This window comes from Pinus tabuliformis, chromosome 8 (assembly GCF_031772625.1).
Source record: "Pinus tabuliformis cultivar Carrire ecotype Pingquan chromosome 8, CPIR1, whole genome shotgun sequence".
NCBI classification, from domain to species: Eukaryota; Viridiplantae; Streptophyta; class Pinopsida; order Pinales; family Pinaceae; genus Pinus; species Pinus tabuliformis.
The window spans coordinates 2,052,754,218-2,052,776,404 of NC_142294.1; the positions used below are offsets into that span (position 1 = coordinate 2,052,754,218).

The following is a 22,187-nucleotide window of genomic DNA, read 5'->3' on the forward strand; positions in this document are numbered from 1 at the left end:
AATATAATATTTAAGGCCATCCCAAAAAAATTCTTCTTGACCCTATGGTAAGTTTTTTAAAATCCTGAGTGCCCTCCTAAGGGAGAGGTGTGCGATTCCAACAGAATCTTTTATTTTAGTTGGGAATTATTACAAATATATAAGCAATCTTTGTACCATAATGAATCATTTTTCTAGCTAAATGTATCAGATGTACTGGGATCTTTCTGCAACCTTTGAATGAGTGTCCACTGCTCTTGATCATTCTTCCATTCTCCCTTGCTTCGATTATCCACTAAGGTTGGATAATAGAAATGGTACAAAGAAATGCTTCCACATCCTCATCCTTTATTGAGAGTGCATCTTCAAAAACATTTTTCTTCCCTTTCTTGTAGATGATTTCAAAGTCATATCCCAACATCATTGTCACCAATTTTTGCTTCTCTTTTGAAGATAAACTTTGTTCAAAAAGTATTTAAGACTATCACGATTTGTTTTTACCTTGAAATGTCTTCCCATTAGGTAAGGTCGCCATTTCTTTAGTGAATATAATATTTCCAACATTTCCTTCTCATAAGTAGGTTTGTGTAAATACTTTCCTTTGATTGGATGACTTTCAAAAGAAATGGGTCTTCCTTCTTACATTAAAACAACACTAATTCCATTTCCTAAGGCATCACTTTCCACAATAAAGTTTTTTATGAATTCTGGTGTAGCTAACACTCGTGCTTAACACATTGCCTCTTTAGGATGTTCAAAGGCCTTAGTTTCTTCTGGAGTCCAAGAAAAGGCATCTTTCTTTAGTAATGATTCTAGAGGTGTTGTTATTCTCCCATAATTATTAACAAACTTGTGATAATACCCTGTCAACCTGAGGAATCTTGAAATATTCTTTGTGTTTGTGGGGATTTTCCATTCCTTAATGGCTTTAATTTTGTTAGGGTTGACCTTAAGACCCTCATGAGATACAATATGACCTAAATATTCCACCTCTTTTACTCCAAATAAACATTTGGAGTTTTTTTCATATAATAGTTTTTCCTCCAATAGTTTGAGCACCCTGTCAAGATGTTGCACATGATCCTTCCAAGACTCGATTTAGATTAGTTTATCATCAAAAGATACTAACACAAATTTTCTAACAAAGGGTTTGAAAATGGAATTCATCAAACCTTGAAATGTTGAAGGTGCATTAGTAAGGCCAAAATTCATGACCAAAAATTCATAATGACCCTCATGAGTTCTAAATGTTGTTTTTGGAATTTCTTCAGTATTTATTCTAATTTGATGATATCCTGAACGAATATATCTCTTGGTCAAGTAAATTTCTCCATGTAATTTGTCCAACAATTCATCAATGATAGGAATTGGAAATTTATCTTTAATAGTGATCTTGTTGAGCTCGCTATAATCCAGACACATACACCATAATTCATCCTTCTTGTGCACCAATACCACTAGAGTAGAGAAAGAACTTTGACTAGGTTGAGTTATACCAACCTCTAGCATTTCTGCAACCATATATTCAATTTCACTCTTTTGGGCATAAGGATATCTGTAAGGCCTGATGTTTGGAGGAAAACTTCCTGGAATGAAATGAATAGAATGATCATGATCAAGAATAGGTGGGAGGCCTTTAGAAGTCTCAAACATCTTGGAATGATTATCCAAGGCTTTTTGGAAATTTGGAGAAATAGATGATTTTTATTTTTAGAAGCTTTGTCAATCCATTAGAGTTGATTATCTTTCCTAGTTTCCCTATGATACCCATTAATTCAACTTCCTTTCCTTCCCAAAGAAAAATTTAGGAAAAGTTCTTGAAAATTGAAAGCTATCATCCCCAAATATTGTAATCATTGGACTCCTAGTACAACATCAGCACCACCTATTGGAATGGAAAGCTTTGGCCTATTAAATAGATATTCCCCCATGGTCCTTGATATCATGGCACTTTCCCAAACAATTTATAGTCCCTCCATTTGAAACCATCACTTGACACTCTAGTTCTGGATATAGGAAGCAATTCAATTTCTTAGCTATCTTACAATGAATAAAATTATGGGTACTACCCAAATCAATCAACACTATTACCTTTTTCTTCTTGATATATCCTTCTACCGTTAGAGTTTTGGGAGTGGTAATTCCTGCCAGTGCATTACAAGATATGGTCAGATTCATTTCTTCTTTCTATGGGCTTCATTATTGGTGTATATCCTCCTCTTTTAGTGTTTCTTGTTTCTTTTCCTCCTCTTCACAATCTATGTAGATAATTTACTCCCAACACATTTATGACATTTAGTGTATTTTCTATCACAACTATAACAAAACCCTCTTTCTATTTTTTCCTCCAATTGTTGTGATGTAAACCTTGTAGGTTGTAGAAGAGTAGGAGCAACAACACCTCTATCTTTATAGTTGTGTGTGGTAGACTTCCTTGTTGCCATAATTCCTCTTCTTCTTGTCACCTTATATTCCTTCTCCAATGAATCAGGTTCTCAAAGGTGGACCTCATGTTGGGTGTGATATTTTAAAGTCCCTCCTCTAGAATATCAATTAACCTAATATTATATTTTTGGAAGAATTCAATACGCTCTATCGTTGAACCCTTTTGTTCGAGATTTATCAATTGGATAAAGAATATGTTTCTCTTTGTATTTTTGTAATGTGCTATCATTTTTTTAGTAAAATTGATGAGGTGACAAGTGTTTTATGAGAAAAAAATCCATCTATACCATACGAACTCATTGGGTTCTAAATATAAATATGTAATACATACCTTTAGTGAGGGTTTCACATCCTTGTAGATCAAAATATTGCTCCATCTGTAGTATCCATGTAACCGGATCCTTGTCATCAAACTTCCTCATCTCTATCTTTGGAATGTGGTGATTCTTAAATCCAACATTGGAATATCTAAAATCATAATTCATATTCCTTTTATCTTCATCATGATTTTCATGGATTACCTTGTCACCACTAGGAAGCTTTTTTTGCAACAACTTTGTCAATCCTTACCTCAATCCTTACATGTCTACTTTTAAACATTCCATATCCCATTTTAAACAATCAATGCCTCCTTTTATTTTTTTTCTCTAAACCATCTATCTTAACTTTTATCACTCCTAATTCATTTTTTGTTTCTCTTGAAATTTTTTGAACTTCGTCCTGTAACTTTGATATATCATGTTGTATTTCTTCCTCTTCTTGATGTGTCATATTAGAGCTTTCTGGTTGCTTACTAAGTGTGTCCATTCTTTTTTAGTCATATTGGAATATAATAATGATATCAATACTTCTCTATACCCTTTGAATTGCTTCAAACTGATTCTTCAAGCAAACGTTATACAAATTAGAAAAATATGCACACATTGTTCCCTTTTTCTTGGAGCTATATATTGGAACTATTATATCTCTGTAATTTCGGTTGTCCAAGATCTGAAATGTGGGCATGTGGTGGCCCTATCTGTCTTCTTTCCAATTCTAGCAGTCAGGCCAAATTCGGATTCTTCAAGATAAAGTTATGCCAAATCTTCCACAATGGCCTGATTATGGACTCGTTCAGTAGAGAAAACCTGTACGAAGTGCCACATGTCATTGTTTCTACCATAGGCCCTGAAATGGATACACAAAATACTACATTCTTCACTTTTGGTCACTTTATATCAAATACAAATTTGATTCTCGGACGGAAAGTTATGACAAATTTTCCTCGGTCACTTGTTTGAGACTGAATTCTAGAGCATGAAAAAACCTTAACTTATTCGAACCATATCTCATAAAATATTGTTGGGTCCCTATAATACTAGTGATTACCCCATTACTATTGTAGTTATACCCCTTATTTATATTGTTGTGCCTCTATTACCCCCATATTGTTATTTCTGTGCCCCATAGAATCCCTCTATTGTTATTTTTGTGGCTTTATATTATTATTGTTAGGTCAGCTGGATTATATTGTGACTCCTTAGACTCCTATATATAGAAAGGAGGTTTTGTCATTTGTATCATCCAAGAATTGTTCATTTATGTAATGTAAAGGAGGTTGCCCCCTCGAAGAGGCTGAATTCTAAGGCGTGGATCTCTCTTTTCTATCTTTTTGTGAGCTGGTTTCATAACATTTGGTATCAGAGCTTTGGATTCTAGGGTTTCGCTGCTCCAAACAGGTCATCGTGGCATTTTCGCTATAACTTTTTTTCTGTGACGTTTCAGAAGTCGCAAAAAAAACCCATTTGAGAAGAAATCGCGTTGAACCTTGGGTCCAAATTTCAGAGCTTTTCGCGCGATATTTGCGGAGATATGATCTGAGGAAGTTGGCCTTTTTGCAGACTCCTGAATTACATTCAAAACAGGTGACCTGGGGAAAATCGTCATAACTTTCTCTCTAGGGATCAGATTGAAATTTCGTAAGAAGGTACAGAAAGAGGACGGACTGTAGTTTCTTGTATGTGTGTTTCAGATTCAAAGGTTGAAACAGTGACTCGTGGCACGTCGTACAAGTTCGCTCTACTGAACCAGTCTAAAAACAAGTCACTGTGGGAGATTTCACATAACTCTTCCTTGGAGAATCCAATTTGGCTCAGACTTGTGGCATTGGAAAGAGGACACAGAAGGCTACTACAGGTAGCAATTTCAGAATTGGATGATCCGAAATTACAGAGATACATCAGATTCAATATCAGGCTTCTATAAAGTGAAAAAAGGTGTGTAGTTTTTTTTAAATTTTTGTGTAAGCTTGGTTTAATGGAATTCAAAGGGCATAGTAAAGCATTATTATCGGTAACTGATGCCCCGAGGAAAGAAAATGCAAACACCTAGTAAGGAACCTGAAAGCTCTAGCATGACTCATGAAGAAGAGGAAGAAATGCTACATGATATATCAAAATTACAAGAACAAGTGCAACAAATGTCACGCTCACAAAAGCTAACAGAAGCTAAGATAAGTGGCGTGGAATCTAAGATAAATGGCGTGGAATCTAAGATAAAGGGCATGGAAGCTAAGATGGATGATTCGAAGACAGATTTGAAGAGAGACATGGCAGATTTGAAGATAGATATGAAGACAGACATGGAAGAATTGAAGAAGTTGCTACAAGAAAGAGTCACTAATGGTGAAAAGGTAGTAAAGGAAACTCATGATGAGAACAAAAGAAATGTTAATCATGATTCCATAGATGCTAATGTTGGATCGAAGAATCACCATATTCCAAAAATCGATATGAGGAAGTTTGATGGCAAGGATCCCGCCACATGGATATTACAGATGGAGCAATTCTTCGATCTCAATAATGTGCAAAACACACAAAAGGTACGTATGGCAACTGTATATTTGGAACCAAATCAGTTTGTATGGTATCAATGGCTTTTCTCTCGTAAACAATTTATCACTTGGGCAATTTTTACGGAAGAATTGATAGCACATTATGAAGATACAAAAAGCAACACTTTTTTTAGCCAATTGATAAGTCTCAAACAAAAGGGTTCAATAATGGAGCACATTGAGGAGTTCCAAAAATTGAACATAAGGGTAAAAGATATTCCAGAGGAGCATAGGATTGATGTGTTCATAGGGTCTTTAAAGGATAATATCCAACATGATGTTCGCCTTTGGGAACCTGATTCATTAGAGAAGGCATTCAGGTTAGCAAGAAAAATGGAAAGCAAAATTATGGCAACCAGGAAGCATACCACTCACAACTATAAAGACGGAAGTGTTGTTGCCCCTAGTCTTCCACAACCTATAAGGTTGACACCACAACAATTGGAAGAAAAAAGAGCAAAAGGGCTTTGTTACAGTTGTGATAGCAAATACACAAAAGGTCATAAGTGTGCTGAGAAGAAATTATTCTACATAGATTGTGAAGAGGAAGAAGAAAAGGAGCAAGAAAGGTCAAAAGAAGAAGATATACTTCAGGAACAAAGCCTAGATGAAGAACAAATAAATCCGACCATATCTTGTAATGCATTGGCGGGAATTACCACTCCTCAAACCATCAAGATAGAAGGACAAATCAAGAAGAAAAAGGTAATAGTGTTGATTGATTCAGGAAGCACCCACAATTTTATTCATTGTAGGGTAGCAAAAGAATTGAATTGCTTCCTATATCCAGCACCAGAGTGTCAAGTGATGATTGCAAATGGAGGAACAATAAATTTCTCTGGAAAGTGCCATAATATCAAGCTATCCATGGGAGAATATGTATTGACTAGCCCAATGCTTTCCATTCCAATGGGAGGTGCTGATGTTGTACTAGGAGTCCAATGGCTACAATCCTTGGGTACAATAGCTTTTAATTTTCAAGAACTTTTCATCAAATTTTCTACGGAAGGAAAGGAAGTTGAATTAAGGGGTATTGCAGGGAAACCAGGAAAGATAATCAGCTCTAATGGTATGACAAAGCTTCTAAAAAAGGAGCAAAGAGGTGTAATTGCACAATTATGTTCGCTAGATGTTTCCACATTGGAATCATCTATTTCTCCAGATCTCCAAAAAGTCCTGGACAATCATTCCAAGGTATTTGAGACTCCCAAGGTCTCCCACCTATGCGTGATCATGATCATGCTATTCATCTGATTCCAGGAAGTGTTCCTCCAAACATCAGGCCGTACAGATATCCCTATGTCCAAAAAAGTGAAATTGAACGTATGGTTGCAGAAATGCTAGAGGCTGGTATAATTCAACCGAGTCAAAGTTCTTTCTCAGCTCCAGTAGTATTGGTGCACAAGAAGGATGGATCATGGCGCATGTGTCCGGATTATAGGGAGCTCAACAAGCTCACTATTAAAGATAAGTTCCCCATTCCTGTTATTGATGAATTACTGGATGAATTGCATGGATCAATTTACTTCACCAAGTTGGATCTTCGTTCAGGATATCATCAAATCAGAATGAAGATTGAAGACATTCCGAAAACAACATTTAGAACTCATGAGGGTCATTATGAATTTTTGGTCATGCCTTTTGGCCTTACCAATGCACCTTCAACATTTCAAGGTTTGATGAATTCAATTTTCAAACCATTCCTTAGAAAATTTGTGTTAGTATTTTTTGATGATATACTAATCTACAGCAAGTCTTGGAAGGATCATGTTGAACATGTTGACAGGGTGCTACAACTATTGGAGGAGAAACAATTATATGCAAAAAGATCCAAATGTTTCTTTGGAGTCCAGGAGGTGGAATATTTGGGTCATATTGTATCTCATGAAGGAGTTAAGGTAGACCCTAGCAAAATTAAAGCCATTAAGGAATGGAAAATCCCCACATCCATAAAGCATCTGCGAGGATTTCTTGGGTTGACAGGGTATTATCGCAAGTTTGTTAAGAATTATGGGAGAATAGCAGCACCTCTAACAACATTATTGAAGAAAGATTCATTTTCATGGACTCCGGAAGCAACAAAGGCCTTTGAACATCTTAAAGAGGCAATGTGCCAAGCACCGGTCTTAGCTACACCGGACTTCACAAAAACCTTTATTGTGGAATGTGATGCTTCAGGAAATGGAATTGGTGCTGTTCTAATGCAAGATGAAAGACCCATTGCTTTTGAAAGTCGTCCAATCAAGGGAAAGTTTTTAAGCAAAGCTATTTATGAGAAGGAAATGTTGGCAATACTCCATGCACTTAAGAAATGGCGACCCTACCTAATGGGAAGACACTTCAAGGTAAAAACGGATCATGATAGCCTTAAATACTTTTTAGAACAAAGATTATCCTCTGAAGAGCAACAAAAGTGGGTCACAAAGATGTTGGGTTATGACTTTGAAATCATCTACAAAAAAGGGAAGCAAAATGTGGTGGCAGATGCACTCTCAAGAAAGGATGAGGATGTGGAAGCATTGTTGTGTGCCATTTCTATTATCCAACCAGATTGGATAAACGAAGCAAGGGAGGAATGGAAGAATGACGAAGAAGTGTGGGCACTTATTCGAAAGCTACAACAAGATTCCAGTACTTCTGATACATTTAGCTGGCAAAATGATTCGTTATGGTACAAAGATCGCTTATACCTCTGTAAGAATTCCCAGCTAAAACAAAAGATTCTTATGGAATTGCACACTTCTCCCTTAGGAGGGCACTCAGGATTTTTAAAAACTTACCACAGGGTTAAGAAGGAATTTTTTGGGATGGCCTTAAATCAGATATTCAAAAGTTTGTGGCGGAATGTTTGGTTTGCCAGCAAAATAAAGTTGAAACAATTAAGACACCGGGTCTATTACAACCTTTATCCATTCCAAGCCAACGTTGGGAGGAGGTTTCAATGGATTTTATCACAGGTTTACCCAAGTCTGAGGGAAAGAGTGTCATCATGGTGGTAGTTGACAGACTTACCAAGTATGCACACTTTTGTGCATTATCACATCCATTTAAAGCCAGTACAGTTTCTACTGCATTTATGGAAACAGTTCAAAAGCTACATGGAAACCCAAAGATTATTGTAAGTGACAGAGATCCCATTTTCACTGGAAATTTTTGGACAGAATTATTTTCTTGTCTTGGTACTCAGTTAGCTCATAGCTCATCTTATCATCCTCAATCTGATGGGAAAACTGAGATAGTAAACAAATGTTTGGAAGGATATCTTCGTTGCTTTGTATCTGATAAACAGACACAATGGGTCAAATGGTTGCCTCTGGCTGAATGGTGGTATAACACTTCCTTCCATACAGCAACAAAAATGACCCCATTTATGGCACTTTATGGGTATCAACCACCATCCATCACATCATATTTAAGAGAAAATTCTAAGGTTCAGGCAGTGGAACATCACATCGAACATCAACAACAAGTCCTCCAACTCTTAAAGGATAACCTCGTGTTGGCACAAAATAGAATGAAACAACAGGCAGATCAACATCGCAGTGAAAGAAGTTTTGATGTAGGTGATTGGGTATTCCTACGGCTACAACCATATAAGCAAATGTCCCTAAAGCAAGCTAAGAAGGATAATAAATTATCACCAAAGTATTATGGTCCGTACAAGGTGTTGCAAAAGATTGGTACTATGGCATACAAATTGGAGCTTCCTGCAGCTTCTCGATTGCACCCAGTTTTCCATGTTTCATGTTTAAAGAAGGTTATAGGTGACAAGCTCCCAATTCAAACAATATTGCCAGAACTTGACGAGGAAGGAAAAATTATATTGGAACCGGAAGCAGTCACAGAAACAAGAACTCGACAGCTACGAAATCGATCAATTTCAGAGTATCTTATCAAGTGGAAGAACTTATCCGCTGAAGATTCCACATGGGAGGATGAGAATTTTATGCAGAAGTATCCAGAACTACTCAAGCGTTGAGGACAACACTTTTTTGAAGGAGAGGGGCATGTTGGGTCCCTATAATACTAGTGATTACCCCATTACTATTGTAGTTATACCCCTTATTTATATTGTTGTGCCCCTATTACCCCCATATTGTTATTTCTGTGCCCCATAGAATCCCTATATTGTTATTTATGTGGCTTTATATTATTATTGTTAGGTCGGCTGGATTATATTGTGACTCCTAGACTCCTATATATAGAAAGGAGGTTTTGTCATTTGTATCATCCAAGAATTTTCATTTATGTAATGTAAAGGAGGTTGCCCCCTCGAAGAGGCTGAATTCTAAGGCGTGGATCTCCCTTTTCTATCTTTTTGTGAGCTGGTTTCATAACAAATATACTGAAACAATATATGAAATTCTGAAAAGAAGTTCCCCAAGATTTCGGTTCTACGTTTCTGTAATTCCCGCTTCTGAAGCTTCGTAGAAGAAACATTTTAGTGAAAATTCTACGATGGCTAGTTTGAATCAGCAAAACTCTAGAATCCAAAGCTTTGATACCAATTGTTATGCAACCAACTCACAAAATAGAAGAAATTTTAGATCAATGACTTAAAAATTATCCGCTTCAAAGGGGAAACCTCCTTTACATTACATAAATGAACAATTCTTCGATGAGTTTGCATGACAATTCATTACTAATAAAGTCTAAATTAATTCCGTTGTCTTCTTCAAATCATATGTGTCAGAGGGAATCCATAAAGATTTAGTAAAAGAAATGTCTTTGTTGAACAAATTTGGGTAAAGGGAGTACTGACTATTTGTATAGATGAACATGAAAGGTTCTTTACCTGAACATGTTTTAGTTTCATTTAAATATCATCCATATTCAATGATGGGGCTAGCCCACGTGGTCCCGCCGTCAATGCGCTTCCCTTGATGGTGTACCAACAAATGAATATATTAATCAAAACGATTTTGGATATATGTCAATTGATTTTCAATCTGCGTTGAATTGAGTGGGGTTACGGTGATTGTACGTTGGTTGTTTGTCTGGTGGACATCTGTCCCTCCTCAGAATTCTACGAACCCGCCTTGGTATAGGGTCTCACACCTTCATGCTCATTTGGTTATTCGTTGTTTCTCCCGGTCATTTGCTCTGTGAGTTCTCGGCGACCCCTTGCAACTTCACTGTGGTTTTCCTTGCGTTGCTCTGAGGCTTGTCTGCCTGTTTTCCTGAGCTACGTGCTCCAGGTAGCCTTCACGGCCTTGATCATTCGGGACTCGCCCCGGAAGTCTTCCGATCACCCGGCAAATTGATGAAACCCTGGTAAGGTTTGTTTTCTTGTGTTCTTCTGCTTGTATGTCGACTGTTACTGTGTGTTTGGTGTCTGCCTTAATGGGTCTCTGCTTCTGTGCGTCTTTTATCGATTCGCTGTCTGTGTTTTCACAAGTGTTTACAGTTGGTTGATGGCCGTATGGTCCTTGGTGACTCTTCTACAGCGCTGGTTCGGTTCCTCCACAAACTCGGCAGAATTATGGTGGCGTTCTCCGTCGGTTTCTCCGCCAACTTACCTGGTAAGTTCCCTGTTCTATGCTGGACACTTGTACTCCTCTTCTACCTGAGTCTAACGTCTTCGGCTCCTCGTGAGCAGGAAGGTCACTCGAAGGTGTAGTTGCGGTTACGGCTTGCCTGTCAGGTAACTAATTCACTGTATTTTATTCGTTCCTTCAATTTCCAGTTTCCCTGTATTCTGTTCCTTGGAGTCTAATCTCGTTTTGTTGGTTCTCTTCACAGGTGGAGCCACCCGAGGGTTTCGGCGCTTGGACTCTCAGCTGTTCCGAACGAAACATGGGTAGCGTCGTTCTGTTTGTTTGTGGTTTGCTTGACCTTAATGTTACGACTTGTAGGGTTGATATTTTCTTGCTGGCCTTGAGCCGCTGTCTGTATTTGGTTCTCTGGTCGTTAGGCATTGTCGTTGGTTGTGGAAATGAGTTGGGGTCTTATGGGGTTTGGCTTCTGTTTGCAATTAGTTTGATTCCCACGTCTGTGAACTGGGTTCGTTTCTTTACTTTGAACAGAATGTAAATGAACAATAAATTTTGGATGACTGTATTTTTGTAGTTCTATGAATTCAGCGCTGGAATTGATTTGGGTTGCATTCGTAAGTTCACATGCCTGATATGGTTATTTTATGTCTGGTTATTTTTGTTTGAGCCGCCTGTAACTGGGCGTTGTTGCTTCTCCTCCGGCTTTGGTTATCTTCTCCTTTTGACTTAGAACCTGTAGCAATGCATTGGCATTCTTCACATGATAAATTAATACCAATTATTACACAGTATTGAGGACGCTGCAGGGATGAGGACATTGTAGGGATGTATGTGCACAGAAAACAATTATATTTCCCTCTTTGTATTTCTTATTCAGTTGAACCCTCTAATGTGCTTTTTCCCTCTTTTTAATAGCACTGTTTACAAACTGTTCTAACTGCTATTAGTTTGTTCAGTTGGTTACATCAGTTATTCCTCATACAGAACTTTGCATGGTTGTCTAATACATTTTCTTTTCATGCTTTTACAACAGTAATTTAACTGTCTAGAAAAAACGACTCTAACTAATTACTACTGCTCCTAATTAAAATTTATTACATTAATCTTAGGCAACTTAATGAAAGAAAAGTAAAATAAAGAAAAAACAAGTATACTATCCATCCAGTGAATTAATTTCTCCGTCTTCTTCAGAAACCATATCAACCTCGCTTCTGTCTTTGCCCTATCAGCCAGATGCTCCTTCATCAGGCTCCCGGGGTAAAAGAAAATCATGGCTCCGTTCCATGAGCTCCTCCACCGAATAACCAGCCTTCTGTATCTGTGCTGCGTTGAGCCACGAGCTGTCCTCCGTTGGACGGTCTCTCCACTTGACGAGATATCGTAGATATTCCTTCCTACGTGTCTTCTTGGCTACCTAGGTACTGAGGATCCCTTCAATCTCATGGGATTGAGCCGAAGGCATATGCTTCATCCAAGAACTGTCTCCAATTTGGGTGTCACGTTCTGGCCGTACCACACTGCCTTCCTCTACTTGGGTAGTATATGGGAACATATCCGCCACATTGAAAATAGGTGATATGCCTATATCAGGTGGCAACTGAATTTCGTAGGCATTGGCTAAAAATTTACGCAAGATCTTGCAGGGACAAATTTTCTTAAATTTTAGTTTATTATACGCGCCCTTAGGAAATCGTTCCTTCCGCAAGTGTGCGAGGACCTCATCTCCAACATCAAATTGCACTTCTCTTCGCCTTGAATCTGCGTGTTGCTTATATTTCTATACGCTGTCTTGCAAGTTTAATTTGACCTATTCATGTAGTTCGCTCATTGCTTCGGTAAAATCTTCTCCATCCACGCTTCTCTGCTCCAACTTTCCCAAATCTCGTAGTTCATGTATTCCCAGAGGATGCATGCCGTACAAAATCTGGAATGGGTTGTGTCCAGTGCTTCGATTGGGCTAATCATTATAAGCGAATTCTGCCTGAGTGAGAGCACGATCCCATAACCATGAATTTTCTCCAGTCAAACTCCGTAATAAATTCCCCAAACTCCTATTCACCACTTCCATTTGTCCATTAGTCTGCGGATGATACGCAGAGCTGAAATTAAATTGCGTGCCCAACTTTTTCCACAGGGTGCGCCAAAAATGTCCTGTGAATTTTACATCCCTGTCAAAAACGATAGATCTGGGCAGGCCATGTAATCTAACAACCTCCGTGAAATACAGGTGAGCTACGTATGTGGCATCACTAGTTTTCTGGCAAGGAATAAAATGAGCGATTTTTGAAAATCTATCTACCACCACCATCACTGAGTCATACCCCCGCTATGTTCTAAGCAGTCCTAAGACAAAGTCAATGCTGACTGAGTCCCATGGCCTGCTCGGAACAGGTCGTGGCGTGTAAAGTCCAGTATTCTGACTCTGTCCTTTCGCCAGTTGGCAGACTTTACACCTGTTCACATATCGTTGTACATCCCTGCTCATTCTGGGCCAGTAATAAAAATGTTCGAGTTGCTCCAAAGTTTTGTTGATGCCAAAATGACCCGCTAGACCACCACTATGCTTCTCCCGTACAATATTTTCCCTCATCGAACAGTCCGGGATACATAACTGTCCACCTCTGAACAATAATCCTTCCTGCAAATTGTAGTCTAACCATGGACTTGCATTCCTCAACACGGGATTTTGGCAGGCTTCAAAAGCTTCTTTGAAATCTGTGTCGGTTTGGTACAAATCCTTTAGATGTTCGAATCCCATCACCTGTATGCTACTTTCCTGTAAGAGAAAAGCTCTTCTGCTCAAGGCATCTGCCACTTTATTGGCTTGCCCACTTATGTGTTTTAACACGAAAGTGAAACTCTGCAAGTATTCTACCCATTTGGCATGCTTATGGTTTAATTTGTGCTACTGCATTACATATTGTAACGCCGAATTATCAGAAAATAATACAAACTCATTGCCCAGCAGGTAGTGCCTCCAATGTTTTAAAGCTTGGACCACGGCATAAAATTCCTTGTCATACGAGGAGTATTTCTGCCAGCTCTCATTTAATTTCTCACTAAAGAATGCCACCGGTCTGTCTTCCTAACTGAGCACAGCGCCAATAGCTGTCCCACTTGCATCACACCGAACCTGAAAAAGTTTGTTAAAGTCGGGCAGCCTCAAGATTGGCCTCTCCGTAATCTTCCGCTTCAAAAGCTGAAAACTGTCTTCTGCCGCTCTGGTCCAACAAAAAGGCTGACTGGCCTTTTTGATGGTGTCTAACATCGGCGCGCAGATTTCACTGAAATTCCTAATAAATTTCCGATAAAAACTTGCCAGTCCGTGAAAACTACGTAGCTCAAATAAGCTCTTCGATGACAGCCAATTTATGATTGCTGCAATCTTTTCTAGGTCCATCTTCAATTCATTTTCTGCAACTACAAACCCCAGATAGACTAGCTCCTTCTACAGGGAAGTGCATTTCTTTAAGTTTATCAGCAGTTTGTTCTGTTGTAACTTTTCTAACACCCTTCGAACATGTTGAAGATGTTCTCCTTTCGTTCTACTGAAAATCAAGATATCATCAAGATAAACTATCACAAACTTGCCAATAAATTCTTTTAACATCTCATTCATTAATCTCATAAAAGTACTAGGAGCGTTGCTTAATCCAAATGGCATGACTAGCCATTCGTACAACCCTTCATTGGTCTTGAAAGTTGTCTTCCACTCATCTCCTTCTCTAATCCTGATCTGATGATATCCACTCTTCAGATCAATCTTCGTGAAATAAGCTGCCCCGCTAAGACAATCCATCATGTCATCCATTCTGGGTAGGGGAAATCTGTACCGAATAGTGATTTTATTGATAGCTCGTGAATCTGTACACATCCGCCATTCTCCACCCTTCTTGGGTGCGAGTACTGTTGGTACCGCACAAGGGCTCAAACTTTCTCTGATCAGTCCCTTATCCAGCAACTCTTGCACCTGTTTACGAATCTCTTCATTATCTTTCAGGCTCATTCTATATTCTACCTTATTCGATAGACTTGCTCCAGGTATGCAATCGATATGATGACTAATGCTCCTCTTGGGAGGCAACTTATCTGGTAGATCGCCGACTACAATGTATTTAAATTCTTCCAACAGCTCCTAAATCTCTGCAGGCAATTCTGACTTTTCTTTGTTTAGCAACATCGTTTTTGTCCTCCTTACAATCGCATAATTTACCTTGTTTTCCTCAATCAGCTTAATGAACTATTTTCCTCCTATTAACAATGCTTTTGTTCCACTTGATTCTGCTGCATCCTCCTCTTTGATGGGTACAAGCGTATGTTTGATTCCATCTTTCACAAATTTGTAACAATTCGTCTTCCCATTGGGCGTCACCTTCCGATCATACTGCCATGGTCTCCCTAGCAGTATATGGTATATGTCCATTGGCATAATATCACAGACAACCGTGTCTTGGTATTTGCCAATGTGAAATTCAACCTCGCATTGTTCATCAACTAATAGTTGGTGGCCTTTTTGTAGCCACGACACCTTGTAAGGTGTGGGATGCTTAAGTCGTTTCAATCCCAGCTTTTCCACCATCTCAGTGGCAACTAAATTGTCTGTACTTCCGCTGTCTATGATCAATTTACAACACTTTTCGTGTGATTTGCAAACTGTAAGGAACAGTGCCTTCTGTTGGGTCTGTTCAGCCATCTCCTTGGCTGGCTTCAACAATACTTTGTTTAAAACTAAAGCCTCTCCTGTTTCTGCCACGTTTTCTATCTCCCGGGGCTGTGCTTCAGCTTCCTCAGGCTGCGCAACAAATGCTCCCCTCTGGCTAGCGTGCTCGGCTTCCGGTCATTCGAAGGATTTGTGCCCCCACTTATGGCACCTGTAGCACTAGACATTAGTCCCCCTTTCGCGACCATTTCCTCTTCCCCACTGATATGGACGACCTCCTCTGGTGCTATCTCCCTTGTCTGCTGTCCCTGAAGCTCTGGAGCTGCTGCCTTCTTCGCTGTTAGTGGTAGTTCTCCCTCTGCCGTAGGACTGTCCTCGTCCTCTGCCATTTCCTCGCCCTCTCCTATTATTCTATTTCCTGTTAATTTTTTCTTCAGCCTTTACAGCACTCTGAAAGGCCTCTTCTATATTTCGTGGAGAGAGAATATTGATCTCATCTAGTATTTCCAGCCTCAAGCCATTCACGTATCTCGTTGTTTTTTCTGGAGTATCATCAGTATAACCAGCCCGCAAGTTTACACGATAAAACTCCTCTATGTATTCCTTTACGGTCATACCTTTCTGCCTTAAATTCTGCACTCGTCGATAAAGTTTGACCTGATAGTCTTTAGGTAAAAATATGCCCTTCAGTTGTGCCACCCTCCTTGGCCACTTTCTTATCGGTAGCTTCATCCGTCTCTTGTCCACTTGGACACTATCCCACCATAAAGCGGCGTGTCCTTTTAACTTAGTCACAGCAAATCTAACTCTTTTGTGCTCACTGATCTCTTTGTTTTCAAAATACATATCTAACTCACTTACCTAATCCAGCAGGACATCTGCGGACAGACTGCCATCATAGTTAGGGATCTCAGGTTTGGGTTTGCTGCTAGCTAGCAGTACTGATCTCAACAGTCTTAACTCTGGGGCTTCTTCCTCTGATCCATCTGTAGCAGTTGCTGCCTCTTCTTCACTATCATCCCCAAGTTCTGGGTCTCTTCTCCTACCTGCCTCTACTGCTTCTAAGCAAGCAATAAGGATTCTCAACTCCTCCCTCAAGCCCTCGTCTGCTACTCTGTGTGCACCTCTTCCACGTCCTCGTCTTTGAACTTCCATCTCCCTCTGTTGTCTTCAAATTCTGCTCTGATACCATTTGATGGGGCCAGCCCACGTGGTCCCGCCGTCGATGCGCTTCCCTTGATGGTGTACCAACAAATGAATATATTAATCAAAAAGATTTTGGATATATGTCAATTGTTTTTCAATCTGCATTGAATTGAGTGGGGTTACGGTGATTGTACGTTGGTTGTTTGTCTGGTGGACATCTGTCCCTCCTCGGAACTCTATGAACCCGCCTTGGTATAGGGTCTCACACCTTCGTGCTCATTTGGTTATTCGTTGTTTCTCCTGGTCATTTACTCTGTGACCTCTCGGCAACCCCTTGCAGCTTCACTGTGGTTTTCCTTGCGTTGCTCTGAGGCTTGTCCCCCTGTTTTCTTGAGCTACGTGCTCCTGGTAGCCTTCACGGCCTCGATCATTCAGGACTCACCCTGGAAGTCTTCCGTTCACCCGGCAAATTGATGAAACCCTGGTAAGGTTTGTGTTCTTGTGTTCTTCTGCTTGTATGTCGACTGTTACTGTGTGTTTGGTGTCTGCCTTAATGGGTCTCTGCCTCTGTGTGTCTTTTATCGGTTCGCTGTCTATGTTTTCACGAGGGTTTACAATTGGTTGATGGCCGTATGGTCCTTGGTGACTCTTCTACAGCACTGGTTCGGTTCCTCCACAAACTCGGCAGAATTATGGTGGCGTTCTCCGTCGGTTTCTCCGCCAACTTACCTATTAAGTTCCCTGTTCTATGTTGGACACTTGTACTCCTATTCTACCTGAGTCTAACGTCTTCGGCTCCTCATGAGCAGGGAGGTCACTCGAAGGTGTAGTTGCGGTTACGGCTTGCCTGTCAGGTAACTAATTCACTGTATTTTATTCGTTCCTTCAATTTCTAGTTTCCCTGTATTCTGTTCCTTGGAGTCTAATCTCGTTTTGTTGGTTCTCTTCACAGGTGGAGCCACCCGAGGGTTTCGACGCTTGGACTCTCAGCTGTTCCGAACGAAACACGGGTAGCGTCGTTCTGTTCATTTGTGGTTTGCTTGACTTTAATGTTACGACTTGTAGGGTTGATATTTTCTTGCTGGCCTTGAGCCGCTGTCTCTATTTGGTTCTTTGGTCGTTAGGCACCGTCGTTGGTTGTGGAAATGAGTTGGGGTCTTATGGGGTTTGGCTTCTGTTTGCAATTAGTTTGATTCCCACGTCTGTGAATTGGGTTCATTTCTTTACTTTGAACAGAGTGTAAGTGCACAATAAATTTTGGATGACTGTATTTTTGTAGTTCTATGAATTCAGTGCTGGAATTGATTTGGGTTGCATTCGTAAGTTCACATACCTGATATGGTTATTTTATGTCTGGTTATTTTTGTTTGAGCCACCTGTAACTGGGTGTTGTTGCTTCTTCTCCGGCTTTGGTTATCTTCTCCTTTTGACTTAGAACCTATAGCAATGCATTGACATTCTTCACATGATAAATTAATACCAATTATTACACAGTATTGAGGACGCTGTAGGGATGTATGTGCACAGAAAACAATTATATTTCCCTCTCTGTATTTCTTATTCAGTCGAACCCTCTAATGTGCTTTTTCCCTCTTTTTAATAGCACTGTTTACAAACTGTTCTAACTGCAGTTAGTTTGTTCAGTTGGTTACATCAGTTATTCCTCATATGGAACTTTTCATGGTTGTCTAATACATTTCCTTTTCATGCTTTTACAACAGTAATTTAACTGTCTGGAAACAACGACTCTAACTAATTACTACTGCTCCTAATTAAAATTTATTACATTAATCTTAGGAAACTTAATGATAGAAAAATAAAATAAAGAAAAAAACAAGTATACTATCCATCCAGTGAATTAATTTCTTCATCCTCTTCAAAAACCATATCAACCTCGCTTCTGTCTTTGCCCTTCAGCCAGATGCTCCTGCATCATTCAACATCTTGTGAAATGTTTTCATTTTCCTAAGAATGAGTTTCTAATTGACCTTGGTCAATAGCATGACATAAATGAAAATTATCATTTGTACAATGCACATCATTTGCATTAATAATTTCCAATTGTTGATTTGCTCAACTAGTAGTAATAATGGTTTCATTTTAATTGTCAGCAATATTATCAAGAGAAATATTAACATCAGTAGTAAGATGATGATGTAGCTCTATGCATTGCTGAGATTTATCATTCATAGATTGTGCATTATTAATTTAATTTAATTGAGGCGTGTTATCTAAAATGGATGGATCTTCAACAACCAATACATTTTCCTCACAAGGACAAGGAAGAGAAAGTGTTTCTTGTAGTCATTCCATAAATTCCTCATTTGTAAGTTACTCTTTAGAATCAAATTTTAAACATACCACTTTGAATCTGAGAATGAAATCAACTAGTTATTTGTCTTCTAACTCTCTCAAATTCTCAATTTCTTCACATACCTTATCATGATTACAATTTACAAATGTATGAAGGAATATCAATGCGCACTCATCTCAACTGTGGATCAAGGTAACTAGAAGTGATTTACACCAATGTTTAGCAATGCCTGTAAGAGTCACGGTAAAAATCCTGCATAGGATAAGCTCGTCAAGATTGATACTAGAATGAGCAAAATTTAAAGAAAATTGAATAATATGATCAAATTAAAAGGTATTACCTTCACTGTCGAATTTTACCTTTGTTGAGCATTTTGTGATTTCAATCGAAGTGTTACAATTCAAGGGTTGAGGGATACAACTCCAAACAAAATGTTTAGCATGAGCCATCTAGAAAATTTTGACTTTATGATTCAAGAATCAACAAATACACTTTAAGGATGCCCTCCTTCCACTGCCAAAAATGTTGATGGTCCAAAATGTCCTCATCAACATGTAAGGGATACCACCCCGTTGGGAACTTAAATAAAATCCTTTTCCATTTGGAATGATGGTTCTCACTAGTTCAATTGGGTCCACTTACCTGCTTTCTCCTCCTTCTAACTTGTGATGTTTCTATTTGTTATCAACAAGGAGAGAAATATCGGATCTACCTTCTTGTAAAACTCTTGCAAAGAAGTAAATCCTTAATTTGAATTAATGGCTTAGATAAACTACACCTAGGGTTAACGTATGACAATTTAAGTGTTAGTTTAGTCTAATATAAGTGTTATTCTAATCTAATTTTACTTATCCTAACCTATGCAACACTAATTACCAATATATATCTAGCTTATGAGTTAACGCTTAATTATAAAATCCTATGTTAAAATACTAACTACCTATATTAAATCTAATATGTATAGGCTTCTACATATAATATATTCCTAAATATTATTAACGTAGAACTAACTACACTAAACAACTCTACTATATAAAACTATATATTAATATTTAATCTAGTTTATTGTAATATTATAATACACCTATGATAAAATATAAATTAATTGTTAAATAAATTAAATAATGTTATTGTTCTAATGTGTAAAAGTTAAAATTCTAGGGAAACATTAGTATTCTAATAAATTTGTAAACTATCTAATAATATTGCATGTTAATTTACTTCTAATTCTAAAATTAGCTTTATAACACTATTAAACAAAGTAAAAGAAAATATTTTTAGTTAATTATTACAAATAAAAGGAATTGTAAAACTTTATAAAGAGTCGGTTAAACAAAAATGAAAAAGAATAACTTTATAAACAAAAATTACAATTCTTTCTTATTGATCTATTAATGATAAAAATTAAATAATTCGATCAATATAAAGTTTTGATCAATTTGAGGGTTTGATCAAACCACACTTTAATGAATTTTCCTCTTTAAGAGAGGACTTGATGCAAAACTAAAATGTAGATGCAAAACTATTCTCAGATGCAAGAAAGAAAACAAAACATATCTCGAATAGAAGAAAAGTAGCTTTACTCCTACCCAAGAGCAAAATCTCTGAAAGAGAAGAGGAATTGAAATTGGATCTAAAACCAAGATGAATCTATATCTCATTAAAATAGTTCAATGACACAAGTTATTTAATCAAATATACATAAACATAGTTTGAATAATTAGGTACTAAAACTTTTTTCACATATGTTTTGATACAAATTAAGTATGAGTTCATTTTAAAGTTTTATGTGGTGCAAGGGAAATAATTCTCCCTATAAAACATAAAATTTATTAAAACAAATCTGCAAACAACAAATAAATTATTATTTATCCCCACAAATTAGTCTCCATGAACTAGTTTCAGCCTTGCTATAAACCCTGTAGCCACGCAAGCTATAAACCCTGCTAGCCCCACAAAAAATAGCTTCAGCAGAATAACAATAAGCATAAAACAATCAACCAAAAAATAATGCTTCAATTGATTATTTAACAAACTGATGGGTACCGAATTTAACCCAAACAATCAACCAAAAAATAATGCTTCAATTGATTATTTAACAAACTGATGGGTACCGAATTTAACCAAAAATTGGTTTATGGCATTAAAATGTTACAAACTCGGAAATTATTACAAAAGGGCAAGAAATATGAGGCTTGTAATAGAATTCAATTTCCATGTATATTCAGCGTTCAGATCCCGAACTCCTTCAGAAATATTTTGAAAAATAATGCTTCAATTGATTATTTAACAAAATGATTGGTACCCAATTTAACCTAAAATTGGTTTATGGCATTAAAATGTTAGAAACTCAGAAATTATTACATAAGGGCAAGAAATATGAGGCTTGTAATAGAATTCAATTTCCATGTATATTCAGTGTTCAGATCACGAACTCCTTCAGAAATATTTTGGAAATAGTGCCAATAACTTCTATGCAAAATTGAAGATCTAAACTATCTACAAAATATAAGACCACCCTCTCTACACTAGTCCATGAAAACAGAATTTACTCTAACATTTTCTTCTTTCAGAACCTCTCCTCTCTTCCCGAATTGAAATCCTCCATTCTTTGTGTATCCATGTTTCTTTTACAAGACTTTGAATTTGTTGGGCCTCACTAACTCTTAGGGTTCAAATGTTCAATTCCACCCTTCTCCACCAATTTTTTTATGGAATTATGTGCTCATTCGATTTCTTTTTTAATCTTTTGGAAACTTTCTACGCAATTTCTGGTGCTATTTCTTATGTTGTTTGGTACATTGGTTGTCGTTTGTTGTGACTCTTTCCAATCTTTCTACTTGATCGCCTCGTCACGTCCTTAACAAACTCTAATAACATGTCCCATTTTGAGTTCGAATGTGGCTTATTTCGCTTGGAATATTTGAAGTTGTTTGAACAAACTTCCTTTGAAAATACGAGATCTGATTTTGAAGTGGCCCAATGAGATCCCCATACGCTCGATAGGATGAGATCTTTGTGTTTAGTTTTGTTTATCTTCAATGTGATCTCTACAGCCGAGCCTTTTTTGTGGCATGATCTTCGAAACAAACTTTACCATAGATGGCTTAATTGAGCGCCCAAAGTGTCATAAATAAATGATAGTTAAGCTCGGTGATTGTATAATAGATTTCCATCACCATTTCGTTGACTTCTTTGATTTCAATGATGCATCACCTTTCAGACACTCCCTATTCTATAATTGTAAGTGAATGATTTAGTGAGATATAAAATGAT

General features: G+C 37.9%; 1 protein-coding gene across 1 annotated transcript; it reads right to left on the reverse strand.

The window, feature by feature from the left end:
• Positions 1-15,862: 15,862 nt before the first annotated feature.
• LOC149244711 (uncharacterized) lies at positions 15,863-16,297 on the reverse strand. The gene has a single exon (XM_089371622.1). The coding sequence runs from the start codon at positions 16,295-16,297 to the stop codon at positions 15,863-15,865; it is 435 nt and encodes a 144-aa protein (XP_089227748.1).
• Positions 16,298-22,187: the final 5,890 nt, after the last annotated feature.